Here is a 21,571-nt window from a genome sequence, read left to right as displayed (position 1 = left end):
AATTCATGACTAATTCCTAGATTTTTTCATGACGTACCGAAGTTACTATTTTCTCCGACAAAAACACAAGAAATTTAAAAAAGCATTATAATAACATAAATTTAAATGATAGGTATAAACAAAACTGTTATACTCTGCATCGTCATATTTAAAGATTTTAAATTTAAAAAAACAGTAAAGAAAGAGTTGAACCAATAAAATATTTGAAAAAAATACAAAAGCAAAGAATTTTTTTCTGTAGAATTATATTCTAAAGATACTTTTCTTGTTCATCCGAAAGGAAAGAAATACTCCTGATTTTTCTGTTCTCATTTCGGAATTTTAAAAAATTTGCCAATGACTGGCTTGCTTCAGCTACAATTTTAAATTGATAAAATAAAAAAATAATAACAAAAATTCTGAAATCGCAGAAGTTTAAAAGAAGACTCTAGAAATTTTTTTTTCTTTCATTTTTTGAAAGAACACCATAACTTTTAAACATGATAAAAACATTTTATATTTTAATATAATATGACTGTGAGTGGGGATTTTATTACAAATTCAGATATTCGGAACACCATGAAATGGAAGGGGGGGGTATTTTTAAATTCCATTTTAAAAATTAGATTTAGATTAGACCTAAATCCATGACTTTCCATGATTTTCTTAAAAAAAAAAATAGTTAAAATCATGACAAATTTTGTTCAATACCGAAATTCATGACTTTCCGTTATTTTTCAGGTGCGCGGATACCCTGTAAAGTTTTAAATTAAAAAGTTCTTCCGAGTGAATTTACATGGAACTTTTTGGCAATAAAAACTTTTTAGTTTAAAATAGCAGTCTTAACAGTAAACTTCAATCTAGAGCTTTACAAAATGCATACATTTAATATTTTGCATAAATGCTTTCATAATGTCTTAAATTCAGGCATAGGTGCAGAATTGAGTTTTGTAGCCCTTAATGCCATTGCAAAGATACAAGAAAGAAAAAATTGTTTTAACTTGGATGCAAGTTTTTGCTCTCACAAATAATTTTATTTTTAGAAATCATTTAAAGATCCTTTTTAGTTTCATGCACACTTTTAAAAATTAGAAAATGCTATCTGTTAGAAAAAAACTAACAATCTACATTTTAGAATTTAAATGAAAAATCGCTCTTTCAGAGAGAATACAATTTTGAAGAATCAATCTGTAGGTGTAGGAATAAATTATAATAAATCAGAGTCAAGTCAATTAAAAAATGTACCCTAAATCAAAGTATTTCGTGGAAGCTATAAGGTAAGCAGTTAAGTTTTTTTTTAGTGATTTAATAGGTATATGTATATACATATGGTATTTCGTAATAACTACCCTTAATGTAAATTTTTAGAATCCTCGTCAAAAATGAAGTAAAAAAAGTATAGGCATTAGAGGTGGCAAATTAATATTTAAAGGAGAAAGGATTAAAAATGTTATAAAGATCCGCCATCAAATCACTCATGTGAAAAACAAGAAGAAAAAAATCAGTTTGTCTGTTGAAACTTTAAAGAGTTTCAAATTATTGACTTTCATATTTTCTCTCTGTCTTCTAGGAACCGAAAAGGTTTTGATATTTTTAGTAATTTCTTCCTCAGTAGTGATTAGTTAGATTTTCATAGCACTATCGTTCATTCCTAGCATAAATATTAATATGCAACTTAATGAGTACATATATATATATTTTTCTTTATTTGACAAAGATTCTAAATATATATCACATGTTAAGAGCCTATTATGATAAAAATAGTGACAAGTTACACACAATTAAGACCTCCAAAAAAGTTGAGAAATTAATTTAAGAGTAAATTGGTGACTTCATCAAGTGATAAAAGAAAAATATTATGAATTTCTTTTAAAAAAAAGAAAAGACGTAACTTTTTTTTTTCTAATATTCTGAAACCAATTGCACTCTCTTACACTAAGACTGAGTTACAGAAGTCCATTATACTCTCCTCTTAAGATTGAAACACGCTTGGAAATAAACCTTATTGGCAGTTTTATTTATATGCAGAGTCACACCATTTTTGTCATGTTTTGTGTTGTCGTTGTTCCATCAAAACACCTCTACTAGTTTATATTAATCATTTTAACTGTACACTAACTGAAACAATAGTAAAATCAAGAACTACAAAATACAACCCATAGAAAAACATTCAACGTTTCATCTTGCAGCAGTTGTCCCCTATGAATAAATAAATACAAACTATACTTGATGAGAAATCACAACCAGAATAAAGCTGCCCAATATGAGAAATTGAAGCTCACTAGAGTACATTTCACAATTTTGCTGTCGGTAAAGATAATCTGTCATTAATGCTAAACTGTTTTTTATGTGGTGGTACAAACACATCTGAAAGAAAAATAAATGTAAATTGATTTACTTTCAAAAATTATGTTTTTCAGAAATCAATAACAGAAACAAATAAGGGTGATTAAGGAAAAATGAATGGCACAAAGTATAATAATTTACTTCAAAAGTTTATGTTAATATATTTGCCAGATACCAGAAATTAACTTACATAAAAATACTTTTAAAAAGTAATGAGTAAAAGTAGAAGTACTTTAAGCAAGAGTAACAAGTCAAAATTTTAGATTTTAAAAAGTAGCCGTTTTATAGTACCTTTCAAAAGTTCAAAGTAACCATAAAGAAAGATTATATAGTAGGAAAAATTTATTTAAAATGCAGGAAAATGTTACAAAATTAATTGAAATAATAAACAGCGAAAATATCTAGAAACAAAACAAGAAATCAATATTCAATGTTTGCATATAAAACTACTTTTAAATAACATAATTAAATTAAACTAATTGTGAATTTAATAATAACTATTAATTCTTTAGAATTTTTTTTATACTTTCAGAATTTGTAAGAAGTAAATTAATTTGCTGAACAAATTTGATAACATTTTAATTTTAATTTAGGGAAATGAATAAAAATATTTTTTTTATCATATACAGGTAACCCTGTGAAATCCATTAAAGTAAAAATTATATTTAATTTTTACAAAAGTAAAAAAAAAATCATTTTAGAATTTTAACTAATAAAATAATAATTTAAATTTGTTATTAATTTTTTTTAATAATCAAAAATTGAGCATAAAAGTTTTATTTTTAATATTATGGTGAACTAAATGTTTATATGGTAAAATTTAAAAAAAAGAGAAAAGGTTATTTTATTTCAAATCAGAGAAATAATAAAACTCTAGAATTCTTTTTAATGACTACTAACTCAGTCTTTAATAATTTTAAAGTATTCAATTTAAAATTAAAATACGAGATTCGAACGTAATCGGACAAGTTGTTCTCGAAAAATCAAATTTTGAATATAAGATTTTAAGATATAAGATAAACAGATTTTGAAGAGAAGTTTCGAGACTTAATGTAAGGAAAACCAATATCAAAGATTGATTATGCGCTTTCTCTTAAGCTTTTTTAAAAAATAAAAAAAAATTATTTCATTAGCTATAAAGTTTGAAATCTATATATTTTTTATGAATGGAACGAAAATAACTTTTTCTTAGCACTATTAACAATAACATGTAATAAACACTAAACTACTTTATTATATTTTCTCAATAAATATCGATGCTTGAATTGAAACATTAGAAATTTTAACATCAGTTCTTTTCACAGCTGTGTATTTAATTTCAATAACAATACAATAAACAATGACACTATTTAATGACATCATTTATTTTTAATTTACCAATGTAAAAATAATTTGTCATAAAGACAATTGCTTGAAGTAATACAATTTTAAAGCAAAATGAATGATTAAAATCCCAACATTTATTATTTACGACTAACCAAGAATACCCATAGAGGAATTTTTTCAGAGGGAGATAGCAAATAGAAAAAAACGCATCAAAATATTACAAAAATCATGTCATTTTTATTTAATTTTAAAAAATACTTTCATTTGTACCATTGGAAATGTTCGAATACAATTTCGATAATTTGTTCATTTTTACCAGACCAAAGGGTTTTAGTGTGGAGTTCAGTTTTTTTAATATTATTACAACTTAAAGTTATACTTTAAATGATATATAGTATAAGTAATAGAAAAAAAAGTGTTCGACTCTTATAAAAATATTTTGCAAAGCGTAAATAAGTTGTTTATCGCAAAAATGCAAAAAAAAAAATGTATGAATATTTAAAATTATTACCTTTAAAAAAATTTTACCAATTAAAATTTTAAAAAAATTAAAATTTAAAAATTTCAAAACATAATTTTTAATTTATTTGATTTTAAAAGGGGATGGATGTGAAAGAATTTAATCAATCTGAGGAATATAAACAAATTGGGTCACTGCATTATTTAGAAAATGATTATTTACAGTCATTGTTGCTTTTCATCATCAAATAGAAAATAAAGATTCATTTTCAAAATGTAAGGACAGAAAACATCTTCAAGTGTGCATCTTTCATTTGTTTTTATTTTCCAGAACATTTGATATTAAATTGTTTGATTCCTTCAAAGTAGTAGTCAAACAGAGAAGTCTCTTTTTTGTTTTGTTTACTTTCACCTATTACTTTACGATCTTTCTTCTTTCACGCAAATTTTTGATAAGTGTGAATTCTATTGTACAGATTTGCGAGAAAAAAAATTCAGAGAGATTTTCACAACTGATTAATATGAAGTTAAACAAGTATATCTAAAGAGAAATCTACAGACAGCTGGACGACGGGAGTTTCGAATTTCTCACCAAAATTGCTTTCTTTCCCAACCAGTGATTTTCTTTCCCCCCCCCCGCCACCCTCTCTTTTTCATTAAATTACAATCCTTAAAAGTATTTGGATAAAGAAATTAACTGTTAAAGAATATATAATACATTAAATTTATAAATTATAAAAAAAATGTATTTCAAAATATAAATTTTGAAAAGGAAAGTTTTTGAAATAGTGCAGAAAAAAGTAACGATTTCTTGTTACAAATACTTGTACTTTTTCCTAAAAAAGGCAATGAAAAATCAAGTAAAAGTACATACTATTTACTTTTACTTTTATTACAAGTAACAAACGTAAAAGGTATTACTATGTTTGGAAATTAATGACAAAATAAGAGTGGTAATTGTTAGAACAGCTAAGAGAAGAAAAAAAATCTGTTTGAAAAGTAGGAACTAAAAATAAACAAAATAAAAATAATTTGTGGAGTAAAAACTATAAAATAAAGGTTTAACTTTTTCAGGTATTTACTTTTTCAATAAATCTAGAAACATTACATTTATTTTTCATTTTAAATTATTAAAATAAAATAAAATTCCACAGAAATTATTAAAACTCTACAGGAATTGATAAAATAAAATTCAGAATCATTAACAATCAATATGAAAAGTTCTCATTGTTAAAACAAATTTAACCATACATAAGTTACATTAAATAAAAAGGAATACAGGCAAAATAAGTACACAATACAAAATCTTATATGAACAAAATACCAACAGTATTGAGATAATAAAGTATCATTTGAGTTATAAGTATTTGTGTATGGACAAAAGTTGAATAATATGTCTGTTATACTTAAAGTTTCGATATCCTTCCAGCATATTGCGAGTAAATATGATACCCAAATTTATAAATAAATAAATATAAATGTTTATATCAAAAGTAATCTTCAATTGATTATGAGGTTGAATCATGGCAAACAAAAAAAATCAATGCTAGGTACCTAATTTTTTAGAGCATAGATGTAAAAAATATAATACTTAAATTAACATATTTAAAAAATAGAAATACAGCTTTACAATTTAAGGTGTTAGTATTATTACATAAGTAACTAATGAAAATGTTAATTTTTCAGAACTATAATTATTCAAATAATTAGCAAAATTATTTTTGAAATCTAATGCCTGATGGCATTTTGAAAATTAATGATAATAAAAGTCAAATTATAATATTAAAAAATGATAGAAAACATAACTCTTATAGCACACATTAAATAACATTTATTAGTTACATGAAGCATGTTGGAAGAAACCACTTCACATTTTAAAAAGTAAATGTTTATACATAAAATAGAAAAATAATGTATTTTTAAATTAAGTGAAAGTTTTAAAGCAAAATATTTCACTATTTCAGAAGAGTTGACCTACTCATGAAAATCACATTTAGAACCTTTAATTTGTCATCAACGTAAACTAAATGGGGAGAGCATGAAAATACAAAATGAATGGCAATTAAAAAGTTCTTTGGATTTGGAAACCTGCATTTTAAGGAGTGTTCATTCTGACCCTTACTTTTGAAAAGTTTTTCAAACAAATTACACAAGTAAATGCTTTGTCTTCCAAGGACCGGGTTTTAAGCCGGCTTTTCACCTAGAGACCTTTATTTTAAGGATTTATACAAGACTAATGAAAGAAATTATAAGTAATACAGTGATGAAGATTGATTTTTAAATAACATATAAAATACTGATTTCACATTTATTGCAGATAACATTCATTCATTAAAACTTATAAAACATACAAACTTTAGGATAAATATATACAAAATCTGCATATACAGTTTTCTGATGCAAGTTTCTCTGTGTAATACAGTAAAAAATGAAACTAAAATTGAAAAAAAGAAAAATGTAATAAGCATTAACCGACCCACTTTATTCCTTCAAATGTTAGAATTGACACCCATTATTTGATCAAATAATAATGATACAACTAATACCCAAATCAATCTACCATACAATTTCACTAAACTATATTAAATTTTTAAAAAAATGCTAAATTTCACATTCTTGCTGTGATACTAAGAACAATCTATTCATACTGAGTTTTAAAAAAAATCAAAATTAATGATTAATAATATTTTTAAATTTATTAAATATGAAACAGCTTACCTAAATCCATTAAGATGTTTGCAATGGTGGAATGGCAAGAAGCCATGATGACTTTGTTGTTCCTGTTGCAAAACAAAAAGGATTAATTTAAAATATTATGAAAGACTTATTAATTTTAGCAAAATATTAGTAAAGTGTGTTGAATTATGCAAACAAACAATGTTTAATCATTTAAAAATATCATGTCAATTTCTTTGAAAGGGTCAGTCATTAAAATATACTATACGTGAACATGAATTTTATTAAACCTGAAAAATAATGTACAGGGTAATTATAAAATAATTCTACCAAAATAAGATACTCTAGAAAGCATTTACTTTGAGTGAATGGAATAAAATTATGTATGTAGATATAGTGTGAGCAGCTCTTACAGTTACAGTGAAAAAATTACATACATATAAGGGTGGAAATTTCAAAAATTTGCAAAATGCTTTTTATTGTATCTTCTCAAATGGGCATGAAAAAGGGTAATGTTTGAAAAAGGCCTAACATCATAATTTCTTGTTTTAAAAATAGTGTCCCAAATCCATTTATGAGTTGTTTTCTTTTTATTATTATAGAGTATGCTACAATTAAAAAGAGTGATGCAATTTGAAAATTTCATACTTTTGCCTCTTTATTTATAATTTTTTTCTGATCATTGAAATAGTATAACTCTTTAGAAGGTAATACGTCAGCAAAGTTAATTTACAATCACTGAGTATTTTTTAACTATATATCGGGCTGGAAAGTTCTGTCGTATTTTAAAGAAAATATTTGAATTCATTTATAAAAATATGTGTTTAATATTAATCAATTATATATGCTCTGTTATTTGTTACAACCTGTTGCCATCTTTCAAGTAACCTGTGAATTCCTGTTCTGTAGAAGTTCTCGTCCTAGGAGTTAAAATAGTCAGCAACCGCCTTAGAAACATTTTCAAAAGACTTGAATTTTTTCCCCTTAGATAATTTTGCAGAGATCTGAACAGGTAATAATCAGATGGTGCAATGTCAGGTGAATACGGTGGATGACTAAGGATTTCCCATCCTAACGCATTCAGTTTTTGTAGTGTCACCATTGCAGGGCTGCCACAGAAAAAAATGAACAAAATAGTTGCTTTTAGTAGCCTAATGCTGGCCTTTTTCTTTGATAGCTGCATTCAATTTATCCAGCTGATTGCAGTATAGATCCACGTTGATGGTTTTTCCCTGTTTCAGCAACTCGTAGTACACTGGACCTTTCCTGTCCCACCACGAACAAAGCATTACTTTTCGTTGATGGATTTATGGCAACTGTTGCTGATGATGTTCCTGGTTTGCAGTAAGATTTTTTTCTTTTAATATTCTCGTAAAGAATCCACTTTTCATCTCCAGTAACCAGCCTGTCCAAAAATGGCTCCACATTGTGTCTAATCAGATGTGATGATCATTCTTACACGATCAGACAAATTCTTTTCCGTTAATTCATGTGGAACCCAAACACTTTGCTTTAACACAAATCCAAGAGATTTAATGCGATCTCCAACAGTTGTATGATGAATGCTAAACTCTTCTGCAATTTCTCGACTTGTTAAATGTGGATTATCTTCCACCGTGGATCGAAAAGCAGCATTATCGAACTTGGATGGTCGTCCAGATCGATCACTTTCTTTGAGGCTCAGATCCCCGAAACGAAATTTGCTAAACCATCTTTGATTATTTGAACATTTACAATGTTTTTCAAATACCGTACATAAATTTTTACATGCAACCGATGCATTGCTTCCTTTTTAGAATTCATATAAAATGCAGTGTCATAAATGCACTTTACCTACTGACATGTTTTCACTTTAAATATCACAAGTAAATGAAGGGTAAAAAAGGGCATCTTTTATATTATACAGCAGCTAAAAAAACAAAAAAAAAATCTGATTGACTCATTAGGCAGGTGTTTTTTTTTTATTTACAAGAAAAATCACCTGCCTATTTAAAATACGACAGAACTTTCCCTCCAACCCAACATATATATATAGAGAGAGAGACAGAAAGGGACTGATTAGATGTTCACTAATAATTAAGAGTAGGGACATTTATTTGCATCACTTGTTTTTCTGTAGTTTAAAAACTTTGAGGGAGATTTATCAACCTTCTGCACAGCATCCTTTGAGCCTACTTTCTAAAACTTTAAAATTTATCGTTCAAATGCATTAGTTCTGACTAAAATAATACATTTAAATTACTGTGCTGATTGGCATTTTTAGCAAATAAATTATATGTAAAATTCACCAAACTAAAAATTGGAAAATTTTTTTAAAAACTAGGCTAATTTTTAATAAGGAATTAATTAATAAGGAATTTTTAAGTAAATAGCATATTTTTTCCCATGTAAATATGAGTAGTGGAGATATAAAAAGATCACAAGTTTTATTGTTAATAAAACTTTTTTCAGGTTTTAAAGAAAATAGCAAAATAAGATGTTTCAGTTGCATATCCGCAATTCTTGACTATTTTTATTTCATTCTACAATTTTATTTTAATTTCTTTCACTATATTCATAATTAGATTATCATTTGTTTTCAAAAACATGTTAATACAAACCTACATTTAGTATATCTAATAGCTTAATTGTGAAAACATGGATAATTGTTGCGGTGTGAATTTGTCTGTTGAAATGATGGAAGCTGTAAAATTCTTTAACACTATTATCCTCAGACTATATTGAGTTTTTACGAATTTTGAGAGTTCTCTCGAAGATGATATTATTTTTCAATTTAAGTCTTTGTTTTCCTCCAAGAATAGGCCCTCAATATATAACGCATTGATGTCATTTGCCTTATAATCAAAATGAAACAATTATTAATGATGGTTAATCCAATAAAGATTAATTATTGAAGAAAGAAGTGAGTGACTTACTCAGAAATTTTGGACAATGCTCCTTCATTAATGAGAAAAGTGATGCAGTTATTTACAATATCTAATGAGAGACATCTATAATCAGTGAGAGAGCCATGAATGATTGCATTTTCAATCTCACTCTGACACTCCAGGGAAAGTTTCTTTAGGTCGGAATTTATTTTATTCTCAATTTGGAATAAATGTTGAGTAACAACCTAAAAGATTCAACAAAAATCAATTAAACTGCATTCTACACATTGATTAAAAAAGTATCAAATTTAACCATTTTTAATATTATTCCTTACTTGAACATACCATTTGACAATAATTTCTAACATGAGAGAGTGAGAGAAATTTAGGAAATAAAAAATTATAGACACTTTTTTTTAAGCAATTGAAAATTTATATAAAATGTAAATAGAAGCATTATAAATTTTAACTCCACTAAAAATTTTCTAATATGTAGTATACAAAGTGTCAAACAAAACGCTTACATGATAAGGTTCATAAAGATTTTTATGGTAGAGAGTTCTTTAAAAAAGGATTAAACTATTAAAAAAATGGGGGAAAAAACTCAGCAATTAGTAATTAGTAATAACAAACATACAAATTAGAACATGGCTGTTAAGGTCAATTCTAGGGATTTTATTAATTTAATTTTAAAAAAAACATCATTCCATGAGTTATCAAATTACTGTATATATATAAATAAAACATTTCAAAGATTTAAAAAAAAAAAAACTAAATTGTGACAACCATTCTTTGTAGAACGGTTTTATATACAGTTCGTCCTTTGAAACACTCAGAATGATGATGAGGACTTATAGCATTATATATTTATTTTAGATTCTATGTTATTACGCTCAATTTTACAAATATACAAATATTTAAATCAAATAAAAACAAAGTCCAACTTTTTATCTCAAGAGCCCCATAGCTCCCTTCTCCTTTACCTACAATCTATCAGTATCATGTCCATAATGAATTTCATTTCTTCCAAAAAGGTTCTTCTCATTTAACTCTTTCCTCCTCCACTATAGGAGTCATTCAGATGTGTGGGAGTGGAATCCTGACAAACTTCAAAATTTCTCAAAATGAAATAATTTTTAAAATTAGGTTTTACAAAAAAAATTTATATTTATCAGGTTCAAATATTTTAGTTGAGTTAATTTTTCACTTCAATGTAAAAAATATAATTTTAATATAACTAGATATAAAATCAGGGGCCCCTGACTTGGGGTCGTGCATGTGAATAAAAATTTCAATACAGGATTTTTAAATTGTGTGACATTATTAAGGCCTTCAATAGCCAAAAATACATGATGAATTGGGAGTTTACATGAATTTTTAGTATTTATCACTGAAAATCGTGACCCATTTTGATCAAGGTCAGAATCCATCCACGAACACAGATACCCTACTTTTAGCAGCAGTGGATTGACAATACAAATAGCAGGCGATGATGCGAATAATTTAGAAGATATCTGGACTATGATTAACATTGCAGACTAAAAATTACTTCAATAATATCACATAGAATATAGATAATTTCAGAAAGAAAAGGAAAATCAAATTGAAGATAAAATTTGAGAGACACACTTACATGATAGGTTTGAAGGAAATGGACTATTAAAGAACTCAAAAATTGAATTTTGTGAACATTAGACTCCACTGGTATAAGTTTCAAAGCCTCGATTGAAATGATGTTTTCTTTTTCGAGTGAATCAAGAGCGTTTAAAAAATCCTAGAAATAGAGACTCAAAATTAGACACAACTAATCAGTAAATTTATTAGTAAAAACTTCAAACAAAATTTAAAGTTATTATTCAAAAAACATTCATTAACTTCTATTAGTACTGTTATAAAAAATATTAAAACTTGATATCAAATTTTAATTCATTTAGAAAAAAGTCTTCCAAGTCAATAATGTGAGGAAGGTGTTGAGTAGCAAAAGCTATTCAAATTTAACTTACAAAATAATAATTAACTGAGAGAAAAGATTAAAAAAGGTTAGGATTTTAAAATCACAATCAGTAATGGTAGTAATTGCAAAACCTGAGTCCTCGCTGGAAAAAAAATACATTCTTATTTAATAAAAAGAAAGGTCTTTACTCACCCACAGCAAATATCTAACATAATCATTAAATAAAAGTGATCACAACTCTGCAAAAAAAGCTATCCATTTTATTTCTTAAACATATGATTCACACAACACAAATTTTTTATAGCCACAAAACATTATTTCTGAAGCACAGCAACTATGTTGTCAGATAAGTTCTTGCAAAAAATATATAGCATCACCAAAAAAAAAAAAAAAAAAAAAAAAAAAAAAAAAAAAAAAAANAAACAAAAAAAATACAGTGTGACAAGATTGTAGGAAAAACATTGCTTCTTAAAATTGGCAAGGAATACAACACTGCTTGGCAAAGGAGCAACCATGTGCCGAATCGAAATCAGGTANGAAAAAAAAAAAAAAAAAAAAAAAAAAAAAAAAAAAAAAAGTTTAAAAAGGGGTTAAAAGATTAGGAGACGTCAACTACAAATTGAATGTTCTAGAGATTTTCGAGTTTTACTGACAAAAGGATCAAGTTAACTGAAGGTAACAGCATTTCAGGTGTTGACAGTGAGTTTAAAGACTTGAGGAGGTAAGAAATTCCAAATACAAAAGATTAGTGAAGGTCCTTCCCATGCCCATGGAATTTCCGTGAGAAAGCAGCTTAAAAGGGTAACTGCTTATATAATGAATAAAATAGTAAAACATTAAATAATTAAATTAATAATTAATCCAGGTAAATATCAATCATTAAAAAAATATATAATTATTCTAATAAACAATTGCTTAAAAAATTTTTTGAACAATGTATTGTAAAAACAAGATATTTAAATATAGTTAAGTTCAGAACATAATGACTCAAAATTGATCACATGAATAACATAAAGAGGTAGTAACATTATTTTACTCAACTAATTAACGATTAATCTTTAATTCAAAAATAATACTAATTAAGAGTGATGAAATAATTCAAAAATAATACCATATTAAAAGCAGCAAGATTAAATCAATGCAATTCATTACAAATTAAATAAAACACATTATACTTCATCTATTAAAACACATTATATCATACTATACAATCATACGATTAAAACACATAGAACACCATCTGCAATAAGGTGATACAAATAAAAATATACTCCTATGACAAAACAAAAATATTACATATGTGATAAACCAGAGGGTTTCTGGGGAGGAAATGAGTTTTACGCACAATGTTTTAAAAATATTATTCTCTGATTCAGTCATTTTTACATATTTTATTTTAACGATGACAAGACTTATACTAATGCCTTACTAATTTGTTCATGTGACACTGTCAGGGATGGATCAGCAGCATAATTATTTTGGAACAGATGGATCGTGGAAAAAATGGATTATTAAATTTAAAAAAAGTAATGGAAATGCAATAATGAACTACTTTTCAAAATTTATTTCTTCTAGCTCATACTATATTTAAATATGCATTTTAAATAATTCTAGAAAGGGAAACTGTTTAACATGGGAACAGCTAAGGGACTGTTCTGATATGTTAAAAATTCTGATTGCAATCGTTATTCATCATTGAAAGACATTAAGATGATGAAATTTTTGACTCTTTTTAGTGAAATAGAAGGAGAACTTACCAAAAATTCACTGAAAAAGCAACATGAAATATTTAATTAATATTTCAGAAATAAATTTTTTTTTCAAACAATAAAATTAGCTTCAATATAGCTTATTGAGTAATGATTAATAATCAGCATAAAAGAAATTTGTAGAAAGATTGCTTTGAATTTAATACCCAAATTAATAAGTGTGTACAAAAGAAAATAGTCATTTTGCTTTTAAATAGCAAAAAAAATGCCAAAAAAAGGCTATTAGTAAATTTAAATGAAATTTTATCATAAAATAAACAATAAATTTTAAAATTAAGAAATCTAGAAATCACTAAAAAAATACTGATGACAAATATAAACACTTAGATTAGAAAAATACCTCTTCTGATGACATTCTACTAAACACAAATTCACGACGAAGTAATTTTCTTAAAATTTCATATTTCAAGAAGACATCACCTGTGAAAATTGAAAACCAAAATTATAAAATAAAAACAAAACAAAAAATTTCAAAATTCCAAATAAAAAGTAAGAAACACTTCTATGATTATTAATTTTTAAACCATAAATTTAAAATACAAAACTGTGGTTTTATCCTAATGTTTATGTTAAAATAATAGTTTTTAAATCATAGAAGAGTTATATTCTTTTTATTTTTTCACTAAACTGATAGTATAAACACAAATTAATTATGTAAAAAAATATGATGAAAGCATAAACATATTACTATAATATATTACTTTTTTTCGCATGCACTTATGTTTGAAACAAGATTCTACAGAAAAGTAGCTTTAATTTATCTTGATATTTTCTTTCCAGATTCATCCAAGTTTTTTAAGGCTGAGAGAATTTTTTATAGAAAATACAGCTTTTTAGTACTTTTTGATTTACAAATGTATTTTTTGGAGGCCTTTCTGTAATTCTTTAATTAAATAGTTATAACTTAAAATAAAAAATATCACAAATAACAAAAATCCAAATCCCTCCCCTTAAAAATGTTTTAAGTGTCAATTTTAACAAACTGAAGAATCCTTAGAGATATTGGTTTAAAAAAAAAAGAAAAGAATATTAAAACGTCTTGTTGGTTCAATGAGCCAGATAGAATAAAATATACTGAAAGTGCTAATAATATGTTGCCTGTGGTCATTGCACTTCTTGCCCTTGTTGTTACTGTTAATAAATAAACGAGATTTAAAAATATAATAAAAAATTATAAAAATGTTAACAAATAATAAGATAAAAAAATGAAACTAGGCATTTTCAGTTAAAAGAATTAACTAAGATCTTAAAAAAGCGAAACCAAATATGTTGTAAGTACCAAAAGTCATGTCAAATTAATTTCATTATGTTCATATGTAATTTAAGTTTTTTAATGTAACTAGGGATCTAAGCTCATAGTTTGTTTCTCACCAACCCCGATGATTGCTCCGCTATAATAGTTGCTTCCAAGCACAAAAATAGTTTTTTTTTTCTTTTAATTTAAATTATTCACTTAAAGCATATGCACTTAAAATTTCTGCTTGCTGACGTTTATGGCCCGCTTTCCACAACTAAATTATTATTTTATTTTTTTTTTAATTAATGCTTATTTTGAGTCAAATTTGCTTGGAAAAAAGTATGAAATGTCTCGTTTGACTATATTTTCCTTGTGATACTATTAAGATCAATTAATGAATATTAATAGTTTAGCTTAATAATAATTTTTTTTTTAAATTAAAAGGTTGATTGTTATAGCAAATTTGGTAAATTTATAACTGTAATTTGATATTTTTGTTACTAGACAGGCTGATATATTGAATAAAATTTGATCAAGTGGATCATTAAGTCCTAAATCATGAAATAAATCTCTTCAACAGTAATTTATAATAGCATATTAATGGAATTTACACCAAAAAATAATAATCACAAAACAGTTTAGTTTAAACACCCATTCAACTATGCTAATCATAAAATGTAGCATAATAAGGTAATATCATAGAATTACGTTGTTATAAAGAAAAATTCTTTTAGTTTAAAACTTGTTATTCAGAAAACAATAAAGCGTAACAGTATTAGAAAAATAAATATTGTATTTAAATTAGGGATATAAAAATATTTTAGAGGAAAACAACAAATATATGATTTTTATTAATTTCATTCTGATAACAACAAAAAGTATATGAAAATTAAAGTGGAAAAACTGGACCCTATCGTGATTTTCGGCCACTAAAAATGTACGAATATTGCAACACCACCATTACATTTTTATATATAATTAGAGACATACTAGTTTTTTATAATTCTTGTAATGTACAAATACAATTTTTGTTCTAATCATGACACAATTCCCCCCCCCCCCATACTTAACAGTTTTTTAGACCAAACATTTATTTTTTTTAAAAAAGGAGAATCTCTAAGGGGACGCATCACAATCTTCTCTTAACCTGAAAAAGCAAACTCTATGAAGGGATAACTAAAGCCTGATAAATTTTTGAAGGTTTTTTTTTAAAGTAAAATCATTGTGTACTTTAGATAAAAAAAATATTTCCGTTTTTACACATTTACTACAACATAAAAGAACGCATCTCGAACTTTCAATCGTAATGGTATCAAAGAAATTTAAACACACATTCATTCATGAGAAGAAAGAATATTTCATGCTTTTCTAGGAATGTGTAATTTAATGAGGACCCATTAACAGTATAAAAATTCGGTTGAACCCATTTCTATATAGAGGCAATACACACAACAGTATCAATAAAATGCTACCTTTTAAATGAACATTCTGTTCATCACACATCACGGCTAGACAAACCATGCAAATATTGACCAATAGCTGTAGGGCTTGGTTGCCATAATGATAGGCAAACATTGCCGGAATAGCAGACCTGATGCTGGCGTCAGTGAGTCGTGATATACTGGATGTGGGTGACGGACACTGGACAACACCCTCTTTGAGTGAGATGAATGAATTGGTCACCTGAAGAATGTTAGAATGAAGTTCAAGCTGCTCAGACACAGAATGGTATAAACTTTTTTCCCCTACAAAAGAAATCACGATTAAAAGAAGCCGAATGAAGCATTATGCTATAAAATTAGTATTTTGGAACCTTCATAATAAACAGATTAAATAAAACGTTAAATGACTTTGATGGCAAGCACCTAAGCTTTTCCTAAATTTTTGATTTTAAATTAAAAAATTTCAATTTCAAAAATATTTCCTGTTAAAGCATAACAAGGAGAATTTGATTTTGATATTAAGAAAAGATGGATCGTAATAAAAGGTATTTTATGACTTTTGAATGAATTAAACTAGACTTCGAAACATGAAACAATTTTCGCAATTTTCAATAAAAATAAATTATTTATATATTAGGTAAAAATAAATTATTTAATTATATTTTAATATTTAAATATTTATTTTTTACTTGACATACAGAGGATTACTAGATGGTTAGTTTTTAAGTTTTGTAGCCTGTAACCTGTATAAAGAAAAAGTTTAAAAAAAATTTCAAAAATAAAAATGAAATGATATTTAAACTAAAATGGATTTCTTTCAAAGACTTTAAAAAAATTTAAGCAATAGCAAGAAAAGAAAATTCAACATATCAATGTTAAGATTTAAACTAAAAATTTAAATAATCTTATTATCTAAAAAGGGAAATAATTGATTTAAAACATAAATGTAAACATCAATAATTAGGATGATTTATTATGCCTTAGATATCAGAATCGAGACCTTTAAAATAATTATGACAATAAAAAGAGGGGGGGACTATAAAAATTTACTTAATTTATTAGAAGTAAAAAAAGAAAATTTTAAAAAAAATAAAAATACAAAAAGAGAACTGAATTTTTTTTTTTTTTTGATTTTTAACTAGTCTTAATGTCAAAAATATGTTTTCAATACTATTTAATTCTACCTTATAATAAAGAAATTTTGTGAACAAAGTAGAAAAGAATCAGTTACATAAAATCATATTACATATGTAAATTAGTAAATGGTCTCCTGTTAAATGTTAATTTATTATTGAATTCCTAATCAAGACAACCATTATATAGACTTAAATATGCAAAAAATACGAAACTTGGTTATAAAAAAAGTGTAAAAAAACCTTGGATAAAAAAATATTACTGCAATTTAAAAATTAAATATTTTATTAAAATTAGCATCAATATTTCAAATAGTTAAACTATGGGCTTCGCAGATCAAAGTTTCTAATATACTCCAATTGCTTGTTCAAAGGCTATTGGAATGATAAATGAATAAAACATCACTAATTGTAAAACATCACTATGTGTAAACAGTTAAGTCTAAATATTGTCAACTAACAGACCTGATTAGTTGCAGAGCCAATGTTTTTTGCTGCCAACACTTTTATAAAGAAAGGTAAAATTTAAATAGCGTTGTTTAAAATATAATAGGAAAATCAAAGATGTTTGTTAAACAAAATAAACAAATACAATAATAGCATGTCATAAGAAATGTTATAGAAACACTTACCCGTGTGAATATAGGTACCACTCCTTTTTAAAAGATCTTGCATCCAAAGGGTATAATCTAGAAGAGTATCAAAGAGAATCCCACCATATTTTGTCACCTCAGGTTGGCCTATAACGAGGCATATAATGGGAAAAGGTGAAATAATTAAGTTAGATTGATGCGAACGTATGATGACATTTGCTAAATCTCCACACAGCGTTTGTTCTTTTTTAACTGGTACAGATAAACTCCTATTTAAAATAAAATATACATAAGTATACACAAAAAATGACAATTTTAGTACTACACTACATTTTATTAGTTTCAGGGATGAGAGTAGTCAGAAAGTAAAAAAGAGGAAATACAAGAATGAATATACAATATATATATATATATATATACACAAAAATTTGACAAAAAAATGCGATTTTTAAACTTGTAAACGATGTGATTATAAATCCCGATGATAAATTTTAAAATTGTATGAGTATGAATCACATGCCTGATTTTAAATTGAGAGAATATGAATCCCGATATGAGACTTTTAAATCCCGTGAATATGAAACTCTATATTGAATTTAAAAAATGCAAAAATGCAAATCATGATGCGTAATTTTTAGATCACATTAATACGAATCACGATGCATAATTTAAAATTGCGCGAATAGGAATCCCAATGTCTAATTTTTAAAGCACGTATAAATACGAAAATCAATGTTTGATATTACAACCGCAAAAACGAATCACGGCATTGGATTTTAAGATCGCGTGAATACGAATAACTACATAGGGTTTTAAAAGCACGTAAATACAAATCGCAATATAGGATTTTTAAATCTCGTAAATAAAAATCGCAATGTACAATATTTAAATCGCCTGAATAAGAATTGCAGCGTTCAACTTTTAAATCAGGTAAATGCGAAAATCGATGTTTGATATTAAAATCCCGTGAATATGAATCGAGATATTTGCAGAGTCTGAACTTGAGATTTCTAAAAGGCTTGTTTGTATTGTTTTTGCTTAGACATAATAAATAAAAATGTGCAAGATTAATTGAATGAGCAAATAAATATTTTCACAGCAAATCCACCTGTATTTTTTTTCTCGTTTACTTTTACGCCAGAATACAGGAAGCAGCGACGTCTGAATTGCGAAAATACGAGCTAACCGGCGGGCGGATAAAAATACGGAAAATCTTATTTTCTGTACGTATAAGCGGAGAAAATAGATATTGCTAGAATAATAGCATATAGCGGAGAAAATAGATATAAAGAGTTAGCAGCTAGGACGTAGTTTGAATTTTCTGTTTATCTTTGAAAATCGTAAATAAATATAATTATTTTATTTGAATTTTCAAAAAAAAAAGCGGGATATTTATAAAAAAAAACCAAACTTTTAGAGAATTGGAATTATTGATAAAAAGGCTGAAATTCGAGAGGTAAAAGCGAAAAAATCTCATCCCTGTATAAAGGTCAGTTTTATCCCAAGGAAATGATTTTTAGCGAAACTTCAGAGGGAGGAATGAGGACTTCAATACTTTCACTCTGCTGAATATTAAATTCTTCATAAAATATTTTAACTTGTTCAAAAAAAATATTCCGCGGAAATTAGCGGAAAAAATGGAAAAATCAGAAAAAAAGCGGAAATCCGCGAAAGAATCACATCCCTGTAGTTTAAACTATACAACATTTTAATACATCATTAATCAGGGCCCACGCTTAGGATTTCAAATTATTAGCCAGTAAATTACCGAAATATCTGAAGTTTTCGCCAAATGCAAATCTTAAAAATTTGTGATTAATTTTTTTACCAGAGAAAATTCCTTTACGGCAGTTTTCTCAGACTTATATTATTTGAACCCAATTCTAATTGATTATGCGGCTCATCTGTCGAAAATTACTGTAACCGAATAAAAAATACTGATATGTTTAGAAAAATTCATTTACACCAATACTTTCTTCAAAACACATTATTATTCGATTTTATTGCCATCGGCGAGGTGGCAGATGCTTAGCACGGGCCCAGATGAATAACGAGTAGTAAATTTAAGTATTTAATTTCTACTTTATAACAAACTCAAATAATTAAGCTATATTTTATAACAAATACAGTCGGACCACTATTTAATGAACTTCCCTTTTGCGAATTTCTCTATTTTGCAATTTTTTTCGAGGAACCAAGAACATTTTGGAAATTTCTTTGTAAAATAACTTCCAAACAGTGAAGTGAATTTTCTGCTTAACAAACTTTACTTCGAGATTCACTTTCCCTATTTCCCAAAATATTTCAGAACATTTCAAACTTGTTAATGCATTTTATGGGGGAAATGACCTTGAATTGATTTTCGCAGCCACTTAATTATTAAAGAAAGCTGTAAAATCCATTTTTGTTTGCNTGTTTGCATTTCAAACGAAAAACTCAGACAAAATTAATGGATTTTATCAGTAGCAATTAAACTTAAGAACGTATGTGGTAATATACGTTTAAAATTACTTTTATATAAAAGCAGCTATAATTTTATACATTAATTTATCTTTTTTTAGTTGAAAATGTATGTGGCATGAAAGTGTAACACTGGATAATGTTTTGCTCTATTCTTACTTTCCATGCTGATTTCTTTTATGGTTAAGAAATATAAAATAAACAGTAGATACTAGTGTACAAGATAAATGTGTATCAATTGCTATTTTAATTATGTCTAGTGTTTATGAATTTAAAACTTGTTTTGTGCTGTTTTAGCATTTCAAAAGGTAATTTTCCATTTAATGAATTTTCCATTTAACAAACTTATTATCAGGATTTAGCGACTTCGTTAAATAGAGGTCCGACTGTATTAATATTTAGTGAACATTTTATAAAAAACATATACAGGGTGATTCAGTACATCAGTTACAAACTTTGACGGGAAGTAGAACACATCATAAGGATGGAAAAATGCCAATAAAAAAACAGTGGCTGTTTACATTTGAAACGTTACTTTTGTTTATCTCATGTTTTCTTGTAATTATTTGTGTAGAAAATCGCATTCCAATGGACCTTGGAATATCTACTTTATTGTAATTTCATTATTTGGCAATCAACTATGACAAAGCAGCTGTTTCTGGCTCATTTCCAACAATAATTATCGCAAAACACAAAATGAACTTTAAAAGATAATTTTGATAAATAAAAGTGCACACCTATTGCAGTTCCTTATGATGTGGTAAACAAGATTGCAACTGCTCTTCTGTGTAACTACTTAACTAATAAGAAGGCATACCTTGGATGGAGGTTATGAATACTTCTGTCATAGAGAGAAAAGTGCTCTCTGAGGGATAGAGGATCCCCAAACTTCACATAAACATTTCCAAAATAATCAGACATCACTTTTCTGGCTTTAATTAAACCCTACAAAAAAAAAAACATTCAGCTACATGATTCAGATGGATGTGTTAAAACATTTACAATTGAAAGATTCTAATTAAAAAATTTACTACCCTATATCCCAATGCCATCAATGAAACAATAGTCTTTAGGTTGAAAACATTGTTTTCTTTGGATAGGATACATTTGCTCTCAAATAAAGATACATTACAGTGAGGTGACGAGTTAAGCAGGTTAAATTAGTACCTTTAATGTAAGTTTAGAAAGTTTTCATTGTGTTACATATTTTGAAATACACTTAAACAAATTATCTTCACTTCTCCTATTCTTAATTTTTTTTAAATAAAATTTAAAGTATATCTAATTAAAATGCAAAAGTATTGATTTGCATTAGCACTAGTATTTATAG

At 26.6% G+C, this 21,571-nt stretch overlaps 1 protein-coding gene across 1 annotated transcript in view; it reads right to left on the bottom strand.

Moving 5' to 3' along the window:
- Positions 1-281: 281 nt before the first annotated feature.
- LOC107439070 (dihydroxyacetone phosphate acyltransferase) overlaps positions 282-21,571 on the bottom strand; it is a 36,272-nt gene continuing 14,982 nt past the window's right edge. Inside the window, exons 6-13 of the mRNA XM_016051544.3 lie at positions 21,059-21,186; positions 17,821-18,050; positions 16,086-16,358; positions 13,717-13,796; positions 11,287-11,427; positions 9,702-9,898; positions 6,829-6,890; positions 282-2,346 (exon numbers count right to left, since the gene is read on the bottom strand). Of these exons, the coding sequence (XP_015907030.1) occupies positions 2,273-2,346; positions 6,829-6,890; positions 9,702-9,898; positions 11,287-11,427; positions 13,717-13,796; positions 16,086-16,358; positions 17,821-18,050; positions 21,059-21,186 (1,185 nt within the window). The 3' untranslated portion in view covers positions 282-2,272. The remainder of the gene's footprint in view (positions 2,347-6,828; positions 6,891-9,701; positions 9,899-11,286; positions 11,428-13,716; positions 13,797-16,085; positions 16,359-17,820; positions 18,051-21,058; positions 21,187-21,571) is intronic.

This window comes from Parasteatoda tepidariorum, chromosome 10 (assembly GCF_043381705.1).
Source record: "Parasteatoda tepidariorum isolate YZ-2023 chromosome 10, CAS_Ptep_4.0, whole genome shotgun sequence".
Lineage (NCBI taxonomy): Eukaryota > Metazoa > Arthropoda > Arachnida > Araneae > Theridiidae > Parasteatoda > Parasteatoda tepidariorum.
Note: the sequence above shows the minus strand (reverse complement) of the source record. Positions and strands in the feature narration are given on the sequence as shown.